Source organism: Cnephaeus nilssonii (assembly GCF_951640355.1).
Source record: "Cnephaeus nilssonii genome assembly, chromosome: 17".
Taxonomy (NCBI): domain Eukaryota; kingdom Metazoa; phylum Chordata; class Mammalia; order Chiroptera; family Vespertilionidae; genus Cnephaeus; species Cnephaeus nilssonii.
Window position 1 is genome coordinate 10642683 of NC_137088.1, and position 22865 is coordinate 10665547.

The window sequence follows — 22865 nt, forward strand, 5'->3', positions numbered from 1 at the left end:
CTGTTGCAGATGTCAGAGATGAGAGACCAGCTGCCCCCAGAACGACCTGTCCTGGACAGGGAAAGCTGCTTTGAGTAAGGGTTTGTTGAGCTGAGACCTATGGGGTTAATGAACTTAACCAGGCAGAGAGGGGATGGAAGAACATCTCAATCAGGGGAACAGTATGTGCAAAGGCCCTGTGGTGGGAAGGGGCATGGCACAGATCACAGGAATAAAAGGAAGCCCATGAGGCTGGGGGGACTGCAGCAAAGAGCTTGAGCAGAAGAGATGCCATCCTGTCCATTTTATCAGCAAGTGCCACTTAACCCTTCCCTTGCCCACTGAGACCCAATCTCGACCTGTTGGGGGCAGAATTTGAACTTTCTGCCCCTGTAGCCTGGGCTTGAAGACATGGTGTCAGCATTCCTGTTGGAGAACAGCAGCTTTCTGCTCGCAGGGATCGGGGTGCAGGCTGACTCCTCTGTGACATTTGTCTGCCCACCTTCGGTTTGGTTTATACAGATCTGCATGTCCCAAGGGTCTGGTCAGTTATCTTCTGGGATATGTTGTGGTACTGGCTCTCTCCCCATTTCTACCCCCAGTAGGTGCACTGAGGCTATTCCGCCAACACCACCAGTTAGCTGTTATAGTTACCAACTGGGGAGGACCTGTGTTGAGCCCAGAAAAGCCACTGGGTGCCTTTGGGCCAATTACTCTGTGTCTCTTACCTGAAGTTGCTACTCTGTACAAGAGAAGGACGATTAACAGAGGGCGTTATTATGGTGGCCTGTAAAAGTATGCACTGTGTACCCTTTCCATGGCTGCCCGGTACTTCGAGAAGGAACCTTTGAGTGTGAAGTGTTAGCCGGTAACACTATTGGACTTAATCCTTGAAGACTGTTTTCTTTAGCTCACCAGCACCTTCTTCTCCTCCCTCTCAGATTGGGCTGGGGTGAGATTCTTGTTTTGTCAGCTCAGACACTCTGGTTCTGTTGGTTACCTCCAATCCCTTGCGGGGAATCAAAACCTTTCGCCTCTTCCAGGTTGCAGCCAAGTGTTACCAAAAAGGAGGTGCGTTTGAGAAGGAGAAACTGGCCCTGGCCCACAACACCGCCCTGAACATGAAATCCAAGAAAGTCAGCCCCAAGTAAGAGTCTCGGTCCTTTCAGGCTTGCTCTGGTGAGCTCAGCGCGTAAATACATTGGTGTTAGGTCAATGTCCCATGGAAACTCTGTTTGTTTCCCCCTCACAGGGAAAAGCAGATGGAGTACTTGGAACTGGCTAAGACCTATTTGGAATGCAATGAGCCAAAGCTGTCCCTTAAGTGTCTGAGCTACGCCAAGGAGTTCCAGCTCTGCGCTCAGCTGTGCGAGAGGCTGGGGAAGGTACAGTCTGGCCCACGGCTGCTCCTGGGAAAACTGGGCTCCCTGTGAGCAGATGGGGTGGGGGAAGTGTCTGCCTCTCTTGCTTCAGGAAGGGGCTCCAGTCCTCCAAAGAGGGAGAGGTTGGCCCTGTCCACTCTAGGGAAGTCCTTCTTTCTCCATTTGCACAAATGTTCAGAGGGCTCCAAGGATACGCCTGTGTGTGTGTGTGTGTGTGTGTGTGTGTGTGTGTGTGTGTGTTCGTTCATGTCTGTGGGAATGTTTGAGACCTGATATTAACCACGGGGAGGCCATATGTTCAAATCAAAGGGAAGACGGGCTTTGGAATATTCCTCTTCTCGTTCTCTGTGTTCGCAGTCTGGCGTCCGCCTGGGTGAATGGCTTGGCATTTGCTTGGTGGTGGTTCTGTGTTCCCTGTACTTGCTCTAGATCTGCACCGACCATTCTGGCAGCCACTAGCCTCATGTGGCTATTTAGTTTAAAGTTTAAGTTAATTAGAGTGTGAGAAAATTAACAGTCCATTTCCTTAGCCTCACTAGCCACATTTCAAGTGCTCACTGTTACAGAACATTTCCATTGTTGTAGAGAGTTCTGCTAGACAGACTGCTAGCCCAGGGCACGGCGACTCACAGTGGGCAGCAGGCTGCCCGAGGCCACACACACTGGCTTTTCTGCAACAAGATTGGCACAGAAGATGAAAGTAAGCAGTCAGACATTTTTATAGCAATTTAGCATTGCTGTGCATAAAACTGGTAATAATTTTCTTAGTGGACATTTTTTATTGAGTTAGAATAGAATATGACATTGTATTAGTTTTAGGTGTACAGCATAGTGATTTGATATATGTATATATTGTGAGATGACCACCATCTTAAGTTTGATATCATCACAGAGTTATGATTTTTAAAAAATATATATTTTTATTGATTTTTTACAGAGAGGAAGGAGAGGGATAGAGAGTTAGAAACATCCATGAGAGAGAAGCATCGATCAGCTGCCTCCTGCACACCCCCCATTGGGGATGTGCCCGCAACCAAGGTACATGCCCTTGATCGGAATCGAACCTGGGACCCTTCAGTCCGCAGGCCGTTGCTCTATCCACTGAGCCAAACCAGCTAGGGCCAGACTTATGATTTTTTTTCTTGTGATGAGAACTTTTAGGATTTACTCTCTTAGCAACTTTCAAATATGCATGACAACATTATTGACTATAATCTCCCTGCTGGAAGTTATGCGATTCGTTTTAATGAATCGGTGGCGATGGATTGGACGTGTAAAACCATCGAGTCCTTCACCACCGGTTGTCTGAGAAGCCGTGCTCTACAGCGTCCAGCTGTGGCTGGCGCATTTGCCTTGGTGGGTTACCATGTCGCTCCAGGAGGGAGGTGGGTTTCCATGTCTGTATGTGAAACGCAGTAACTCCTGGATCCTCAGAGCACCCCGAGCATTGGGTGGGGAGGAGGTGGGACCTGCTGGGAAGTTTGAAGTGTGGCTACCATGCTGCCTTCCCTGCCCTGTGTTTATTATGGGATGTGACTTAGGATGTGGGAGATGTGGATGGAATAGGAATTTCAGTGTGGCTGGACGTTCTGGGTGCTAAGATTTCAGGAACTAGAATAGTTTCCAAACTCTTCGTGTCCCTTAGTCTCTAATGCCATTACCTTCCAATCTCTAATGCCACCACTTGGACCCCAAGTGGTGACAACTATAGGCCTACGCCTACTGCTTTCCCCTTTTTGCCTACCAGTGCCAGTCATGACTGAGCCAGAGACCCCTTCCTATCTGTCACCTCACCTTCCCAGCCTGCCAAGCTTGGCCTCTGAAAGTGGCGGGGAGGGGACCCAGGCGACCATAGCACAGCCCACATTCTCCCCTCGAGGACATCAGTGCCCACAGAGTGTGGAGACCGCCTGCTCCCAGAGGCACAGCCTCCCCCTCCTTTCCACTGCTGCAGGCTTGACCAGAACATTCTAGTAGTTCCAAGCCCCACCCAGAGGAGAGTCTGGTCCCTTTTTTGTTTTGCTCAGGCCCCTTCCTGGAAGTGGATTGGACCCTCAGCCAGCTTCTGGTCTCTTGGGGGCATCCCACCAAACTACCAGCTTTACTCAAATTGACCAGCTTGGCAGCAGCCTTTGTCAGAATCTTTCAGCCACATCGCCTCCCTGCTCCCAGCCCCGCGTGTGTGCGCCCGCCTCCCCCACCGGAAGAAATGCTTGGGAGGGGCCGTGGGAGTGAGAAATTTCCTTTCAGGGATTCCTTTGCCTTGCCTGCCTCCAGCCTCTCTCCAGAGAGCAACATTGGTTTCCCTGGAAACCTCTCAAAGCCCTTGCTCTGGATGGCAGTGGGGACCCCCTTATGCAGAGCCGGCCTAGTAGGGAGCTGCCTCTTAGAGTCATCCCCTCTTTTCTTCAGCTGGGGGCACACTGGTACTTATTGGGGCCTTCACTCATACTCAGGGAAATGTTTCCTGAGTAATCAGCATTGTCAAGGAGAGGCAAGGAGACAGCACGGTTAGATGTACTGGTTATGGAGAGGCAAGGAGGCAGGGCAGTTAGATGTACTGGTTATGGGGTTTTATTGATGTGGAAGATGAGCCTAAGAGCTCTCAGGTCTGTGAGGTCTCTGGACACAGAGGAGGCTCACACTCAAATCTTAGGTATATTTTGGCCCTTCATGGAGCTTGTCTCACTAAATAAGAGCCAGCTGAGGTTTATCAGAGGGCCTGGCATATGTAATTGGTTTTTGTTTTCTCTTTGGACCTCAGGTACAGCAAGTAGAGCTATGAAGTTAAATGTTCAACAAATCAAGGACCTCTGCTGTGTGCCAGGCACTGTGGGTGCTCAGCAAGCAGCAGGCGACAAAGCAGGGCCTCTGTCTGCAGAGCTGCCCTCTCTGGTGTGAGGGAGAGATGACAGATAAGCCAGTGGAATATAAGATGTCAGCGATGGTGAGAGGAGACAGGGTGGTAGGTATTTTAGACGGGGCGTCAGGAGCTGACCCTTGAGCGGAGACTCTGAGAACAACTGCTGGAGGGCATGGCAGGCCAAGGATCCCTGCAGGCGTAAAGCCGCAGGTGGGAGCGTGTGGGCGAGGTGGAAGAACAGCAAGGAAGCCTTTTGGCCGGAGCAGAGTGAGAAATGGTAAAATGAGCAAGAGACGGGCAGAAACAAATCATGTAGAGCCTCAGAGTCCATGGTAGGGGACTGGACTTTGTTCAAGTGTCGGGGGGAGCCAGTATAATGTTTGGATTGGAGGACTGACATGAAGCTAATTATTTGGATGCTCTGTCAAGAAATCTGTAGGCAGCAAGAATAGAAGCAGAAATGTCAAGAGTCTGGTGGTGGCTGAGACTGAGATAGGTGGCCTGGATTGCCACGATGGTGATGGAGGTGATGGGAAGGGGTCATATCTGGGAAATGTTGGGAGAGCCAAGCAGACAGGATTAAGTGAGGGGTTGGATGGGGAGTGTGAGGGAGAGGAGTGGAATGCTCTTCTATTCGTGGCAAGCCCACCAATGAACGTGGTTCAAGGCCACGCTCGTTGCATTTCATTTTGTTCATCCTCTTCCTCTTCATAGCCAGTCTCCATTCCCATTCTCTTCTTATTGGCCGCCATTCCAATGCATTTACTATATGTCCTCGTGTGCATGCACAATGGAAGAATAAATAGTATTTTCTGTGCATATATATTTTAAGCTTATCTAAATAGCATCTATTCTGTTTTTCATTTTTTTCACTTCCTGCTATAGTGTTATGTCTGGCCAGGTTGTTGATCACTGCTGGTATTCTACAGTGGGCATCTTCGGCATTACTTACCATTTCCCTAGTGGTGGACACCCAAGTGACCACCAACTCCTGGCTGCCACACGTGTAATGTAGTGCACATGTCTCCTCCAGTTCTGTGTGAGACCGGGAGATGTGGTGTTAGAAATGAGATTGCTGGCCCCAGGGTGTGCATATACTTAGTATCAGCAAGTAAAGGTGAGAGCTTTCCAGAACAGTCATGCCACTTGGTGCCCGTGGGTTCCACATTCTTGACCACATTCAGTGGGTACTGATTTTCTGAGTTTTGCAAACCTGATGGTTAGATCTCATAAGGTTTTAATTTGCATTTCTCTGATTATTAGTGAGGCTGATCACCTTCATTTATTAAGTTTCCCCCAATGTGAACTGCCAGTTTATATCCTTGGCTTAGTTTTCTTGTGTTTTTAGGAAAGTCTTTTTTTTTAATGGTTGCAGGAATCCATTTTATGTTCTGACCTGCCTAGTGTAGTACAGTAGCCACTAGCCACATGTGGCAATTAAAATTAATCTAAATTAAATGAAATAAAAAAATCAGCTCCTTAATTGCACTGCCCACATTTCATTGCTCACTATTCACACCTGGTGTGTGGCTGCCATGTTGGATAGCTTAGATATGGGACATTTCCATCTTCACAGAAAGGTCGGTTGGACAATGCTGATGTAGATATCAGTGTTTTTCTTCTTTCTGTTAACTGTGTTTCACGTGTTCATTCTTGAACAGTTTTGATGTAACCAAATCCATCCATTCCTCTCCTGAATGTGTATTTCGGGTTTTGCTGAAGACTTTCTTTACCTCTCAAGTCACAAGAGATAGTTTCATACATTCCCCCCAATAGCTTTCACACTTAGAGCTTTAACCCATCTGGAGCTTCACTTTGTGTATTGTGTATGGTGTGAGGTTGGGATTTACATTTATTTTTCTCCCTATAAAGAATTAGTTTTTCATTTATTTTTCTCCCTATAAAGAATTAGTGTTTTAGTGTCTCCCCCCGCCCCACTGGATTCTAACAGATAGCAAGACATATGACTATTTTATTTATCATTCAAGGTGTTTGGTTTATTTTTAAGATAAAAAGTTATGTTCTGAATTCTCAGAGAAGAAAATTGTATTCCATCTTAGATAAAAGATGCCGCCTATTTCTATAAGCGAAGCCAGTGCTACCAAGATGCTTTCAGATGCTTTGAGCAGATTCAGGAGTTTGATCTAGCCCTTAAAATGTACTGTCAAGAGGAGCTCTATGAAGAAGCTGCTGTTGCAGTGGAAAAGTAGGTGGTTTTATTCTCTTCCCTCCCCTCGCCCTGCTTCCTGGGGCAGCCTGCTCTGGGTGATGTCACCCTTTTCTTCCATAGTGGCTTGACCATATCACCCTTCTTCCGCTTGAGTGGTGGTCTCGGTGCTGGGTCAAGAGCTTCTTGAGAACAGGACTCTGTGTTCTCCACGCTCTTGATAAGCTTTGACACAGGGTCATGAAGAGAGGGGGCTGAAGAAGAGGATACCAGTGTATATATAAAATGCACAGCAATTTTGTGCTTAGTGACGGTTCTGTCCTCTCACCTTTACCTGCTGAGATGACAGTTTCCCTGGTGTGTGGCTAGATAAAGGCAAGAGCACTCGTGAGAAGTTAGGATTTTGCTTCATTGTGATCTACTGGTAGATGCTTAGCCATGTATTTATAAATATATATGTGATATGTATGTGCACATACCCTCAGTTTTAAGATACACAGGTTTCATACATGACCCAGTGGAGGCCTCCTGAGCCTTTAGCCTAGTTGATATTCCAAAGGGGAAGAGGAGATGGGTGGGGTTAAATATTGACAAGGAATCTAGAAACAGCATGTGGTTGAGGCCCCCAAGAGATCTCCCTGGTGATATTAGAATCTGTTATTCTGCATTTCTGCCCAGCAGGGGTTTGAATCCCCTCTCGGCTCCTGGAAAAGTAGGCTATATACAACATGTGGCAGTTTTACTTAAGTTGCCCTGTGCTGTATTTTGGAGGAAGTTTTCTATTGGTTGCATGATAATGAGTTATGATTTGGGTCATCTTTCCCTGTAGGTATGAAGCAATGCTAAGGACCAAGACCCTTCCCGTATCCAAGCTCTCCTATTCAGCCAGTCAGTTTTACTTGGAAGCTGCAGCAAAGTACCTGAGTGCAAATAAGATCAAGGAGATGATGGCTGTCCTCTCGAAGCTGGACGTAGACGACCAGCTGGTGTTCCTGAAGTCTCGGAAGCGGCTCGCAGAGGCCGCAGACCTGCTGAACAGGGAAGGCCGGAGGGAAGAGGCTGCCATGCTGATGAAGCAACACGGTTTCCTCCTGGAGGCCGCCAGGCTCACTGCCGACAAGGACTTCCAGGCCTCGTGTCTACTGGAGGCTGCCCGCCTCAATGTGGCCAGGGACTCGGATGTAGAACACACCAAGGCCATTCTGAGAGAAGCCCTGGATCTCTGCTATCAAACCAATCAGCTGTTCGGCATTGCTGAGGCCCAGTTCCTGCTGGGGGTGATCCTGAAAGACTTTCAGAATCTCAAGGATGCCTTCTTCAGGTTCGACACTCTCAACCACTCAGCTGGCGTGGTGGAAGCGCTCTACGAAGCCACCAGCCACTGTGAGGCTGACCCTCAGAAGGTTCTGGCCTTGGCTCCGGGGGGCTTGGAAGTCCTCCTCAATCTGGTCAGGGCCCTCAAAAGAGTGACCAACAATGCAGAGAAGGATATGGTCAAGTTTTGCTTTGAGTTTTTTGGGATTTCTCAAGTGGATGCCAAGTATTGCCAGATAGCTCAGAATGACCCTGGACCCATATTAAAAATCATTTTTGACCTGGATTTAAACTTGAAAGAGAAGAAAACAAAAGACCATTTCTTGATAATGACCGACCAAGTGAAACTGGCCCTAAACAAACACCTCTTCAGCAGGCTGTGTCAGATCACGCAGAGCCTGCTTGGGAGGACCTACCCGGGCATCTGCCTGCGGTTCATTGTTGGCTTAAAATGTGACGACGGAAACTGTGAAGATTACCACAGGCCCCTGCGGCGTTGTGAGGCCAAGTGTTTGGTTCAGTCGAAAATGCACCAGGTGGCAATCAACGGGCTGCTTTTGGAAGCCAAAAAAGTATTCCCTAAAAGCTTAGCTGAAGAACTTGAACAGATCGATTATATTCTGTCTGCAGATAAGTATGGCCATTGCAAATCCTTCCTGAGTGTCGTCTTCCCTAAACATTTCCATCAGCGAGTGTTGTCCGAAAACCCCATGGCGTGCAAAGAGATCCTCAAACCTAATTACAAGTCCTTCCGATCCTACAGGTTTGCTCTGAAGGAGTACATCTACTTCCTGTTTCAAAACGAAAGGGCGCGAAGCCGCCGGGAGTCTACCGACCTGTGGCTGAGCGCCATGCAGGCTTTCCTGCTCTCTTCCAGCTACCCCGAGGAGTTCGGGAAGCTGCTCCACCAGGAGGAAGACAACTACCACAGGGAACTCAAAGCTCTAGCGTTGGAGAAAGAGGAACGGGGCCGGGGCAGAGGCAGCAGGCTGAAAGGCATAGAGGGGAAGTTCGGCATGCTGGCACCCAACAAGGATGATGAGAGCACCGAGAAGACCCACCTGTGCTTCATCCGGCTGCTGGAGAATTGCATCGACCAGCTCTACGTGTATAGGAACCCAGACAACTACAAGAGGCTCTTTTTCCGTTTCATGAACGTCCTCGTCAAGAGGTGCAAAGAGCCGCTCATCCCCAGCATTGGGAACACGGTGGCCCTGTTGGAGTTCCAGTTCGTCCACTGCGGGGTGGTCCTGGCCCGCCTCCGGAAGAGCGCCATCCTGTGCCTCCCCAAAAGCTACATCGCGCTCTTGCACTACTGGGAGTTTCTGTTAAGCAAGAGGGACAGGGAGCTCGGGGACGTGTTCTCCATCATTCAGGACTACAAACCGAAGGATGTGACGAGAGCCATTCAGGATTTCCGGTTCCACCTCTCCTACCTCGTCAAGGTGCTCTGCGGCTACGAGAATGTGAACTTCAACGTCCTGCTGGATGCCTTCAGTGACATTGACTGTGTGGTCTCCGGGGAGGCGGAGCGGACCCTGGTGCTGTGCTTGGTGATGCTGGTGAATGCCGAGGTGGTCCTGCAGCCATCCTGCAAGTCGCTCCTGCACCGCCACTTCCAGGAGATCGAGAAGAGGCTGCAGCTGATGAGCGTCGACTGCCCGGACCAGGTGCCCGAGAGGCTCCGGAAGGTGGTGAAGCGGGTGCTGATGGCGGGCGATGTGAAGTTGGTGGCCGAGGCGCTGCAGGACCTGCTCTTCGAGCGCGATGAAGAGTACCTGATGGACTGCCACTGGCGGTGGGACAGTGGGCACACCAAAGGGGTCACGGTCCGTGGCCTCTATCACGAGGAGGTCAAACTAAACCGCCTGCTCTGCGTGGACCCCGTGGGCTACTTCACTGAGCCAGAGTGTGAGTTTGGTCAAGATGAGACGGATGAGCTGGCCTTGGAAGACCGAGACCACCTCCTGGCCACCATCCTGTCCCAGAAGCAGTGGAAGGCTTCCATCCAGCGCAAGTTGAGGAGAGCGTGCCTGGTGGTGGCCCTGTGCATCAGCTGGAAGAGGAGGGTGAGTGCCCAGATGGCGTGTTCCAGGGAGGAGACCAGGGAGCCTGGCACCGGGATCTTCAAAAAAGCCGACGTCGACAGGACCCAGTGTGACCTGTGCGGGGTGAAGTTCACCCGAAGTCCCGAGAACTATTTCAGCCCCAGTAAAGCCTTTGAGGGAGAGACTTCAGAGGCCGTGGCCCTCTCCGAGGCTGAGCTGAATGACAAGGAAGGTCGGGAGAGGAATAGCCTGTCGTATGAGCATCACATCCACCTAGAAGGCCACCAGAGGCAGCAGATGGCCTACCAGAAATACTCGGAATTTTTTCGTGAGAAGGTGGACCCGGCCATCGACGAAGGCAAGCTGGTGGTGCAGGACATCGAGCAGAGCGTGTGGATTCGTAGTCACCTGGGCTCCAAGGAGCACAGCCTCATGCTGCAGAGGAAGGTCCAGGAGAACATCAGGAAGGTTGCAGACGCGGTGGAGGACCTCTACAGGCAGAAGGCCTGGGCTGGCGGTAAGGGGCCCTCGGGAATGGGGCCCAGGCGGTGGTAGAACCTGGGCTTTGAGAACACAGGTCAGAATCAAGCCCTTTGTGTTGAGGTCTGACCTGGGGTCATGGAACTTGGCGTTTGCAGAAATACAAGTGTGTTCTTAAATTAGAACAAACACCATGGTTTGGACCAGCCTGTCCCCAATGAAAACTTCCTGATCATCTTGGGCTGGGCTGGTTCCCCTGGCCTTACAGACAAGAGTAGGGCTTTCAGCCTAGTTCTACAGAGATAATATAGGGAGAATGTGTAAAGTCTTGAGGAAACTCTTTAAGCTTCTGATTCATTCATTCATGATCATTTCTTGAGCTCCCACTCTGTGCTAAGGTCTGTAGGTGCGTAGCTGGTCTCTTCCCTTTAGGAGGGTCCTTAAGCCATACCCAGTGTGAGCCCTTAATGATAAGAATGCTAATGGGCCTTTGAATCAGGTTTCCTCTAACTTCCTCATTAGCTACTTCTTAGCAACACGGAGTGGAAGTTATGTCCCGTACAAAGTGAGTGAAATTGCATATTTTAGAATCATTCCATAATCCAGACGCTGCAGTTTAAGGTTTAACAGACACACAGGAATGGTGCCAGGCCAGCATTTAATTGCAGTTTACGCTGCTGGTGGCAGAAGGGGGCTGTGGGGCCTTGCCTGCCGTTTTCCTCGGGGGAAGCACAGAGACAGGCTCTGGGGAGGCGGGGGCTTTGGCTCTCGTTCTGGGTGTTCGAGGCCCTACAGCGGCCCCTTCACTCAGAGGCCTTGCTCTTTGGTTCCCACAGCGAAGGAGGTGATGACTCGGCTGGTCAACGTTCTGGTCCCGTCAGTCAAGGATGCGAGGGAGTGGCTCAAGAAAACAGAGCTGCACCTGAAGGAGGAAGGTAAGGTGCCCTTTGTCCTAGGACCGTGCTCTGGGTCCCGTGGTTCTTGGTTCTGCTGACGTTCAGGTCAGGCTGACATGGGGCTGCCTAGGACATCAGTATTGACCACTTTCTGGCTAGGACCCTTGCCCCGCTGAGTGAGATTATTAGCCACACAGTATCTGAGCTTCTCCACCAGACCGTGAGGGTTCTTCTGGGTTCATGTTAGTTGTTTTTTTTCCAAAACCTCTTTTGCCACTCGAGCTGTTATCAGTGCTGGTTGGTCACTACTCATACTCAGAACAGTGACTCCCAAGGATGCACAAAGCATTGCAAAGCCATTCCTTGGTAAACATGTTTGCATGTCAGTTAATGATTATTAATGTGTGTCTAGTGTGTGTCAGTGCTGTCCTGGGCTTGGGATAGAAAACAAACACAATCACTGGGGCAGCTTGCAGTCGTCTTCCCACAGAACATTGAAGGCTGCGTCGGATGAGTCAGGCTTCTCTCCCGACAGTCGGAATTATCTTGCCAAGTTCTATTTGATCTGGAAAGTCTTCTCTCTTGCCCATTCCAACTGCTGCCCCCTCCCCACCCGCCCACATTTTTTTTTGCTCTGAATATTTCGCCCGGCCCAGGTTGCCCTTCTTTGAGTCCTTTTAATCCAGATGCTACTGGAAATGGTCAACTCCAGAGCTGGGGGAAACTGGAGGGCCCTTGGCACAAATGTCTATGCCAACAAAAAACATCTGGGACTATTATTTTTTGCTATTATTTCAAAATGGAGGTAACTGATGTATCAGCTCTAGTCTGTGGTTGAGTTTGGGTTTTGTTTGATTTCTGTCATTTAAAGGGCCTCTAAAAGAAGGCCAAAGGAGCCAGCCTGTAAGAGAACTTAATTCCAGAGACGAGGGCTTCCCTTGGCTTTGGCTCATCCTGGGAAGCAGCACCCGTGCTCAGAGATAACCCTCACTTTCTGTCACCCTGGCGGGAGGCCTTTTCCCCTTTAATTTAAAACAATTACAGAAACACGAGGTTTTACTAGGGTGTTACGTTTTGCAGTGGAGTGGGGGGAAATCACCATTCTGCACATTGTTTCTTTCTTTTTTGTTTTGTTTGCTTTTTAAATAGGAATTGTTCAGGAAGATGAATATGAAAATGAAATTGAGGACTTCGGTGAGCTCCGTCCTAGAAGGCGTTCACGGAAATGTGGAAAGCAGAGAAAATACTAGGATCCACACAGCTGCTGCCGCCTAAACCTTCAGAACATTCCGTCCTGACTTAGAATTCTGAGTGCTGGGGCAGAAGAGGAAAGAATGTCAATTAGCATACAAGAGTAGGGAAGTCTAGCAACGTCTTTGCTTTGTGATATTGTTCCTTCCTCCATGGTGGCTTAGGGTCTGACTGCTCCCTCCGAGCGGGACCTCTAGTGCTTTCCCAGTTCAGGCCTAGCAGTATTAGCTCCCCTAAAACTCGTCAGATGAGAGGAGCCATCACTGAAGGGAACCTTGGGACTCCTCCCCCCAAGTCCCCAAGTTCTCTGACTCAAAATCATCATGGCATGAGTCAGTAGGAGGGACACCCCTCACCTCAGAGTTGCCGCTTCCCTGGGCCAGGAAATCCCTCCAGGGATTCCCTCATCTCCTTCCACGCGCTGCAACCAGGGTTGTGCGTGCCCAGCTCTGTGTGGCCCTGCCACCGGCCTCTCCTGACCCCAATCCAGTCCGGTCATCTCCGAGCCTACTTGTAGCATAGTTTGTTTCATCATATAGGTTAGCCTTTTCTCTGTGGCAACTTTTCTGCCCCCTCCCCCCCCCTCCCCGCCATGCCCAGCTACCTGTGCAAGTCACGGTTAGACTACCTCAGAATGTAGTCAAGAATCCCCCCGTGTCCTTTGGGTGGCCAGGATGGGGATGATGCTGGGGGCCTTCCAGCCTGCCTCGCCTAGGTGGGCCTCACTCCACCTGGCTGTGGGAAGACATCTCTGAAAGTGCTTTGTGTGTAGCCTTGTATGCCGTTTCCTTGGTTCTCCCTGGCAGGTTGTCTTCTAGCTCAGGTTGACATTCTGGTGAGTTTTCTCCCACTGAGCTCACCACGTGGGCCAGGGGCCTGCAGTGATGCAGGTTAGGGAGGTGGACAGAGGAGGCGGCGAACAGTGCCAATCTGTAGGGACTCAGCTGTGAATCACTGCCCGCTGCTGGGAGGCCCGTAAGAGGAGGGGTGGGAGGGGGTCTGTGTGCAGAAGGCATTGCTCCCCCCACCCGCTGGGCCAGCGGCCGGCATTAAGGTCCCATTCTGGAGGCCTTCGGGCCTCTCTCGAGATCACTGCCCGCCGCTTCCCCAGCCCCGCAGCTGGGCTTGGAGCGGAAGGTCAGGCTCCCCCTCAGCCCCTTCCTTGTTTTGTCATCACAACGGAACCGACTTTCCACCCACGTTGTCGCTGCTGCTTTTGCTGCTCATTGTTGTCACTGTCTTTCTAAATGACTATTTCCTCAAAATGTTTGTTTCTAACTTTTATTAGTTATGTTTCTAATTTTTATTCCAGGTGTTTTTTATAAACTTCACTTGCCAGATAAACAACCCCAATCAAATCTTGCTGTATTATCACATTTTTATAAAGTTAAATCATTTCTCTTACATGCTGCCGTCCATTTGTTTATTTCCAGTCCCTGCGCAGAGAGTAAAGGGGTCAGTCTTGGGCTGGTTCTTTCTGGTAGCTGGTTGATGTGGGCAGGGCAGAGCTGCTGTGCCTCCCAAAACTAAGGCAGGGACAGACAAAGGAAGCACAGCCGGGCACTCACAGCTGGTCGCAGTGTCCCTTGAGGGCCTGCCTGCGCAGATTCTTTCCCATTTGGATGCTCTGAGCATGTTTTGTCAGTGCCTTCTATTGGGACCGCCCCCTAACATTGCCCTGGGAGGCAGGGGACCTGGAGTCAGTCCTTGTCCTGCCCCTAATGAGCCAGTAACCTGGGGTGAGTCAGATCCGTGAACACCACCCTGGGGTGGGGAGAGATGGAAATGGGGAAGCAGCGCGATGGACATGTGGGTCGCCTGGGGGCATAGCCAACTGGCCCCAGTTTCCCCCTTTGGGAAATGAATGGTCTAAGGCTCCTTCCTGCCCTCATGCAGAGGTCTGTAGTCTGTGGCCATGAGCTTGAACACCCTCAGGTCCTGGTTGTGTGATCCCAGTGTTTGCTTGTGTTGGGTGAGCAGGACAGCTGGGTCTAAGGAAGCAAAGTGTCCTCTGGTCCTATGCTTCAGGGTCCCAGAGCTCAGGACTGGGACAGACGGTGCTGCTCCTTCTGTGTCAGCACTGTCTAAAAAAGCCGCCTGGAGCCCTAGCCGGTTTGGCTCAATGGATAGAGCGTCGGCCTGCGGACTGAAGGGTCCCAGGTTCGATTCCGGTCAAGGGCATGTACCCAGTGGGGGATGTGCAGGAGGCAGCTGATTGATGTTTCTCTCTCATCAGTGTTTCTGGCTCTCTCTCCCTCTCCCTTTCTCTCTGTAAAAAACCAATAAAATATATTAAAAAAAAAGCCGCCTGGAGAGAGCCATGTCCTCAGCTCGACCGGCCCTTAGAGTGTGGGCGTGGGACTGTGGGCGGAGAATCAGTAATTCCCATCCATGACCCAGTCCTGAGGCCCAGTCCAGCAGCAGGCACTTGGGTGCCGGGCCTTGCCTGGAAGTCCAGGATGGGGGTGTGTGTCAAGGGTCCCAAGACCCTGTCAGTCTGCCTTTGGAAGGAAAGGGCTCCAGCCACCTCACCTGTTTTCCGGGCCCAGTGGGGGTCCTAGTGCCCTAATACTCTGAGGGACCCTAGAACCCACCCGTGGAAACATCCATTTGTCATCTTAGCCACATCCCCTCGGGACCCTGACATCTCGCTGGCCGGGAAGGGCTTTGCCAGCAGTGGAGACTTGGTTGCCAGGGCAACTGGCAGGAGGCCTTACTCTGACTAATGTTACAGGGTTCTCTCCACTCAGCTCCTGGGTCTGGTTCCTCTGGGACAGTGGCAGCCAGCACTGCCGGCTGTCACGTAAGGACAGTCTGCCCCTAACATTTGTGGGGCATGGGGTGTGAAAACAAGAGGCTTCTGCCCCATCCCTTCTCTCCCCCCACCGCCCCCCGACCCTTTGCTTCATCCTGCACCCTGAAGGACTTCCCTTGTGTGAGTGTGGACATTCCGGCCTCACCTGCAAGCTCATCATGTATCCGCATGCCCCTCCCCAAACAGCCACCCTTGGCCACCCCTGCACCCAGCCCATCAGCAGGGAGGAGGCTCAGGGGTATTTGGAGGGGTGAGTCCTGGGTACTGGATTGTGATCTGCAGGGGGCTGTGGATATGTCCTGTTTTTGCACATTTGGGGCACAGTATTTAGCTAACGACACAGCATTGTGCCACTTTTCTTGGTCATTTTTCCTCTGTGTCTGTCTCCTTCAGGATCCTTGCAGGACAGGGTTCCAACGTTCATAGATTCTCCAGCCATGATAACCATCTTAATCTTCTCAACGCCTAACTTAGCGTGCACTCTCTCTCTCCCTGGCCTTCTCCTACAGGCCGATTCGGGGTGCAGGATGCCTTCAATGTGTTTCTGGATCAATGTCATATAATTGCCAGAAATCTGTGTCCCTGGAGTCATCCTTAAGTGTATGACCCAGAGTATGGGAGCCATCTCCCTACCCAGCAAGCCCCCTACGGCACAGAGGTTAAAGTTCATGCGGAGACACAGGCCTGCCCACAGCTGCAGACAGTTGCTCCTCACTCCTCCCCACCTGCTTCCTGAGGGGGAGGGAGAAGCCATCAGCAAGGTAGTAGGCGTTGCTTAGGTGGGTTGTTTAGAAACCTGTCTCCAGATGCTGCTGAATTCTAACCCTGTTCAGAATTCTGTGTTCTCTGCTTCAAGCACCTGATGTTACCCTCCTCAGTGGTGATGCGACCTGAAATCTAATGGGACCTTTTTGTGGGATGGGTTGCCCTGGGGAAACAGTACTTTCATCCCAGTATCTTTGAAGTGAGCCATAAGGTTGAAATTTAGCTTCTTATACTGGGAATTCAGATAAATTTTTTTTCAAGTCTCTGAAAAACAATATAAATGAGCAAACAAAACAGAAACAAGCCCATAGATGCAGAGAAGATTTTGATGGGTGCCAGATGGGAGGGGAGTTAGGGGAATGGATAAAAAAGGGGATGGACAAATTGCCAGTTATGAAAACAGTCACCAATGTAAAGTACAGCATCGGGAATATAGTCAATAATATTGTAATAGCTATGTATGGTGGCAGAAGGGGGGATCACTACGTAAGTTATATAAATGTCTAACCACTGCTGTACACCTGAAACTAATACAATATTGTATGTCAACTGTTATATTGAAAATTTTTTTATAAATATTCATTGCTGAAAGTATTACACATGTCCACTTTTTCCCTCATTGACCTCTTCTATGCCACCTCCACCCCAGGCCCTCACCACCCTATTGTCTGTGTCCATAGGATATGCATATATATACACATACAAGTTCTTTGGTTGATCTCTTCCCACCCTCCCCCTCCCCCCGCTTCCCTCTGAGATTCCACAGTCTGTTCCATGCTTCTATGTCTCTGGATCTATTTTGTTCATCAGTTTATTTTGTTCATTAGATTCCACATATGAGTGAGATAATGTGATACCTGTCTGAAATTGTTTTAAAAAATTAAAAAAACAAAACACAGTGAAGAAGGGGCTGTTCACATCCTGCAATCTTGACTTAGTGTTAGAAGTGGACAACAGGGAAAAAAGTCCCTGAGCCCGTTTGGGGATTTATAAAATGGAAATAGAGACACAAGCTTGTAGCTTGGCTGTGATATCATCACTCTCCCTCCCCTTCCTGTCGTCCAGAGACGGACCACGAATGGGACAGAATCTCAGGCAGGGCTCTGCTTCCAGGGCAGGCAGAGGTGGTCATGAGCAATGACGAGCCCTGGGGACAAAGCTGGGTCAGCTTTTGGTACCCTTGATGGAGGTGGGACATTCCCCAGAGGGCTTTGTTCCCAGGGACCCAACCTTCTTTTAGAGACTGAGGCTATTTTTAACCTGAGTTTTAGTGATTCTGCAGGACAGCTGTTTCAGGGAAATATGTAGGCCAGTCTGTGATATTTGGAGTCATCGTTTTAAGGTTAAGGAGTGGGATGGGGGAAGAGAATGAGAATAATTGTGGGTTTCCGGAGGCGGTGTCACGGAGTTCTACAACTGCAACCCCAAGTTACTTCGAGGCCACTTTGGAGGGTCTGGAGGGGCTGAGCAGATGAACATCTTTTTGTTTCCCTGAAAGTTGAGTGTCAATTTCTGCCCTCTCTCAGTCCCCATTTGCCATTTCCAAACTGTGATGCCGACAAGATTGACAATGCCAGGGTCGGAGCGTTGGGAGAAGGGCACCCTCAGTGCAGTGGGAGCACTCACTACAGCCCTTCCCAAGGGCACTTCCAGTCTCTACTCAGATTAAAAAAGGGACTCACCTTTGGATTTAGCATTCCCACCTTTTTGTTTATTATTATTTTTAATTGTGGTAAAATACACATACAATTTAGTTTCTTAACCATTTAAAAATATTTTTATTAATTTCAGAGAGGAAGGGAGAAGGAGAGAGAAACATCAATGATGAGAGAGAATCACTGATTGGCTGCCTCCTGCATGCCTCCTACTGGGGATTGAGCCCGAAACCCGGGCATGTGCCCTTGACAGGAATCAAACCCAGGACCCTTCAGTCCCCAGGCTGATGCTCTATCCACTGAGCCAAACCGGCTAGGGCAACTTAGCCATTATTTGCACATACAGCTGAGTGGAGTTGAGTGCATTCATGTTGTTTGTTGTGCAACCGACCTCCAGAACTATTTTTTATCTTGCAAAATGGAAACTCTGTCCCCATTGGACATCTCACATCTGTCCTGTCCTCAGCCCCTGGCCACCACCATTCTACTTTCCGTCTCTGTGAATTTGACTACTCTGGGTGCCTTATATAAGTGGATTCATATGGTATTTGTATGTTTGCAACTAGCTTATTTCATAAAGAATAATGTCCTCAAGGTTCACCCATGTTGTGATATGAGGCATAATTTCCTTCCTTTTTAAGGCTGAATAATGTTCCATTGTATGTATATTACCAGCACTCCTACTTCTAGGGATTTATATTAGAGACAGTCTACAAATGCCCAAGTAAATGTTCACTGCAGAAGTGTCTGGGAGACTCCAAAGTGGGGGATAAGTCAAGCATTCAGCAGTGGTATGGCTGGATACCATGACTGTGGTCTAGGGTTTAGCAAGACCCTGTGTCCTTATGGAATAGGGCAAAGGTCAATTTCTCACTGAAAACTCAAGCTAAAGAGGAGGCTCTAAGGTTCAAGTCACTTTTGTAAAATTAAAAAAGTAATTCTAAATTGTTGGTGGTAGTGACCTTGAGTACTCTGTTGTAAGACTTGGACTTTTAAAAATAGTTTGGAGTATCCTGGCTGGTGTGGCTCAGTGGTTGAGCGTGGACCTGTGAACCAGGAGGTCACGGTTCCATTCTGGTCAGGGTACATGCCTGGGTTGCAGACTTGATCCCCATTGGGGGGCGGGCAGGTGGCAGACAATGATTCTCTCTCATCATTGATGTTTTTATCTCTCCCTCTCCCTTCTTCTCTGAAATCATTACAAATATATTGAAAATAGTTTGGAGTATATTTGTGGTCACAAAAATTAATGAATGTCTTTTTAGAAATCAAAATGGAGAGGTTCAGGAGGGTGAATATTTGTTGCTCAAAGAGGTGGTCAGATATGAGCATGCTCCATCCACTCAGGAGTTTACAGAGACATGAAGAGGTAGTGTTGTGTGTTCCATGGTGATGATAACCCAGTAGGAGAGGATGCTCTTCTAGGCACCCCTGAGGTCCTTCCCAGGTCTAGCCTGGTCCTCTGCTTCTCATCTAACTGACCCCTACCGAACTGGTGTGTATCTGCAGCCAGCTGTGAATAAGAGGGAATTTCAGCTTCCAAGGTGTCCATCCTTTACACCTTGAACTTTATCATCTGATCCTGTGTGCCCTGCTCTTAGTAATCTTGGCTCTAGACTTACCTGACTCCCTGAGAGCATTATTGCCCTTGAACCTCACAAGTGATGATATCCTCCTGCTACCGTCCCTGGCTTCTTTCCTGAGCCGTGAAGACACACTCATCAAGCCATGGGGCTCGAGACAGTGCCGTAGTCACCGTAATAGTAGCAACTGCCATTTAGTGAATGAGACTTCGGCACTGGCTCATTCAGGTGCCACCCCATGGATACTCACAATGCCCAGAGAGAGATGCCAGGGTCACACCATCAGACAGATGGAAGCTAAGGCTCTGAGAGCTTTAGCCAGCCTGTCCCTCGGGACACCTCTCCAGCACTGGCCCATCACAGGTAAGTTTGTTTGAACTGTACAGAGACAGAGAGGATGGAAGTTTTCATGAAAATAAAAAACTTAACTTCTATTCATCAACTTCCTCCACCCTTTAGGTTTGTTTCCAAGCAGATGTCAGGTGTTTCCAGTTTCCTGGAGTCCTTTGGCTATTTGATTGCCCACCTTGCAGGTGCTCACTTGGAAGTGGGAAGGAGGTAGGAGCGTGTTTTTTGTTGCTTTGCACAAAGTCCCTTTTCCTGGGTGAGAGCTACCACGAAGAACCCAGCGTCAGGGATTCTTTCCCACCATGTCACTGGGCTTGTCAGCCCAGGAGTGGGACCCCTGGGACAGTACAGTGCTGGGCCACATCCAAGAGTCCCTCCCATGGAATGTTCCTGATTTCACACGGGAGGAAACAGAACAGACCACACTGGTGACTTTTGCAGCTTTACTCAGAGCTCCTGGGTTAGAGCTTGGGAAAACACTTGATTCCTTCCGCTGGGATATCTGTGAGATGTGGGACCCCGTGAACACAAGGGGAGGATGCGATCTGCTGTGCCTGATGCCGAACATCTGAACCTGGGACCAACCGCAGGTGGGCTGACCTTGGTTGTCAATTCTCCTGGCTCATCAAAACTCAGCTCTTAGGAACCCAATCAGGTTAGAGTGTTCAGGGAGACCTGGGTTTCCAACTACGTACTTTCCCAGGGGAACTCTCATCTTCCTCCTATCAAGGGCTTGCAAACAAAATTTTTAAAGCAGCAGCAATCCTGTTGGAAGAGAAGTAGGCGCTGCAGATGCTGGGCTGTCAGGCCTGGGCCCCAAGGGCACAGCTTGTGAGTAGGCAGCACACAGCCCGGAGAAGAGAGTGTGTGTGTGTGTGTGTGTGTGTGTGTGTGTGTGTGTGTGTGTGTGTAGGGGGTTGGGGCATGGGGGATGAGGGTGCAAGCGGCTGAATTTCTCATTCCTTCTGTTTCTTCTTTGCATTTAATTAAAAGGAAAAGATGCACAGGCTGCCCCAGGGGGAGTCCAGGTGGTACTAAGTCCTGGCAATTTAGTCCAAGGGAACTGCAATCCGCAAATATGTTTGAGAAGGCGTCTTTGCCAAAGGACCAACTCTGTTTTGTCTATCCTTCTTCCAGGAGATATTTTAAAAACGAAAGTGGGAGCCTACAGTCTCAAAGGGTGAACAAATCCCTTTCTGATCCTGCACTGATGGGAGTAGGTGTGTGTGGGTGCGTCAGCAGGGAGGGGCAGGGACCTGCGCAGTGAGGAGGGGATGGCCTATTTGGCGTAAGGAGAGAACAGAGGCCTTGATTAGGGCCGTCACCCCACTAATGATAAGCAGGTGTGTTTTTGCTCAGCCAGCTCGGACAAAGTGCAGACTTACCTTATTTTATGTGCTTCATAGATGTTGGCATTTTTTATAAATTGAACGCAAGACCCTCCACCAGAAAAAAAGATTACGATTTGCTTTATTGTGATGCTCTCCTTATTATGGTGGTCTGGAACCAAACCCTCCGTATCTCCAAGGTCTGCCTGTGCCACAGGCTGGGGGCTTAACCAACAGAAATGTATTTTCTCACAGAGCTGGAGGCTGGAAGTCCAAGGTCAAGGTGTTGGCAGCTTGTTTTTTTTCATGAGACCTCTCTCCTCAGCTCTTAGGTGGCCCTCTTTGCCCTGTGTCTTCACATGGACTTCCCTCTGTATGTGTCCCTCTTTCCTAATTCCTCTTCTTATATTGGACTAGTGACCCAGTGCACTGATTTGTGCACACTGAAAGGAAATTAATTAGAAGGTGCCCGGCGGGGTGGGACTGGGTGAGATGGGCCAGATATGCCCTGGAACCTCCTGCAGTCCCTCCCGTTGGGGATCGGGCCAAAACTGGCTCTCCAACATCCCCCGAGGGGTCACGGAGTGTGAGAGGGCACTCTGCAAAGTTACTGTTGTACAGGGTGTAGAATGCAAATGCAAGTGTGCAGTAAACCATATTCAGGGCCAACAGTGCCCCAGCAACAATATAACCCATGGCCGAAGGTGGAATTATGCGGCCCTGCGAGGAATTGGGTTTCTTCCTCTCTTGTTTTGGAGGGGTGTCACCCGAGAACCGCCGATGCCAATTCACTGTAGCTCGGCAGCTCCTGTGTTGAGTGTCTTCCCCCTGGAGGTCAGTGTGTATCATAGTGACCGGTCGGACACTTAGCATATTAGCCTTTCATATATATATATATATATATATATATATATATATATATAGATTAGAACCCACTCTAATAACTTCATTTTAACTTAATTACCTCTTTAAAGGGCCTACCTCCAAATACAGGCAGTATCTGAGGTGCTGGGGGTTAGAGCTTCAACATGTGGGTTTGGCAGGGATGCACGCAGCCATAGCCCCAGGTGCAGGTGTCAGCTTTTGTGAGGAACCCTTGAGGAAGAATGAGTTTGGTTGAATCCGTTGGCTCCAGTTGTCAAGTCAAAGAGAACGGAGCCTGTGATGGTGACGTTTTGGCTGAGCAAAGGGGACCAAAGGCTTTATGTCATCTGGTGGACCAGAATGTTGCAGGTGCCGGTGGGGCTTGGACGATGGCTGGCTGGGAGTGTGCATAGGGGCTGTCCTTCAGGCTCTGTCTTGTGCCTCCCTCTTGTTTTTTCTGATCATACTCCTTGGGCGTCTCCGTCACTCCTACAGCCTCAGTTTCCCTGGTGTGCTCAGGACTTCACAGTCAAGTCTTCCTGTCCCCACACCTCTGCCCAAGGCTTGCTGGGCTTCTCCACCCTGGCGATGGGTGGGGACGGATACTCCGCTCCCCAGCATGTGGTCTCCATGCCTCTATTTGAGCACTTCAGAGCAGAAGGTGGAACAGGGCTTTGGTGCACCTGCCTGCCTCCCTCTCGCAGTCACTGGCCGCGTGTGGTAATTTAAATCAAAATGAATTAAAGAGAAATATAATTGAAAACTCAGTCACACTAGCCACATTGTGGCTCTGTGGTGCACCCCACAGATATTGTACATTTCCGCTGCCACAGAAAGTTCTGGACAGAAACGCTCTAGGTCGAGGACTCCTCGATGCTTGTCCTGGCAGTAAGCATGGAGCTTGGCTCATAGTAGGTGCTCAAAAAATGTTTGTTGAGTTAAGTTGGACATGCGCTTTGGAGGGAGTAAGAGAACCAGCGGACCATTAAAATAAAAGAATCTTTGGTGCCCTCCCACCAGGCCTGCAGTCTTCATAAGTGAACTGGCAGCTGCCCCTGAGGGCAGGAGGATGGGAAAAAGGAAGAGAAGGCCCAGAGATGAGCACCTACTACTTGCCAGGCCCACTG

General features: G+C 49.8%; 1 protein-coding gene across 2 annotated transcripts in view; it reads left to right on the top strand.

Annotated features, from left to right (window-relative positions):
* The window catches only part of TRANK1 (tetratricopeptide repeat and ankyrin repeat containing 1), an 82130-nt gene extending 65727 nt beyond the window's left edge, over positions 1–16403 (top strand). The window contains exons 19-24 of one of the 2 annotated variants that reach the window (XM_079795160.1): positions 1023–1126; positions 1232–1364; positions 6285–6430; positions 7221–10270; positions 11070–11168; positions 12279–16403. In XM_079795160.1, coding sequence (XP_079651286.1) covers positions 1023–1126; positions 1232–1364; positions 6285–6430; positions 7221–10270; positions 11070–11168; positions 12279–12379 — 3633 coding nt within the window. In that variant the 3' untranslated portion in view covers positions 12380–16403. The remainder of the gene's footprint in view (positions 1–1022; positions 1127–1231; positions 1365–6284; positions 6431–7220; positions 10271–11069; positions 11169–12278) is intronic. The other variant, XM_079795159.1, reaches the window with a different exon arrangement.
* The last annotated feature ends 6462 nt before the right edge of the window (positions 16404–22865 follow it).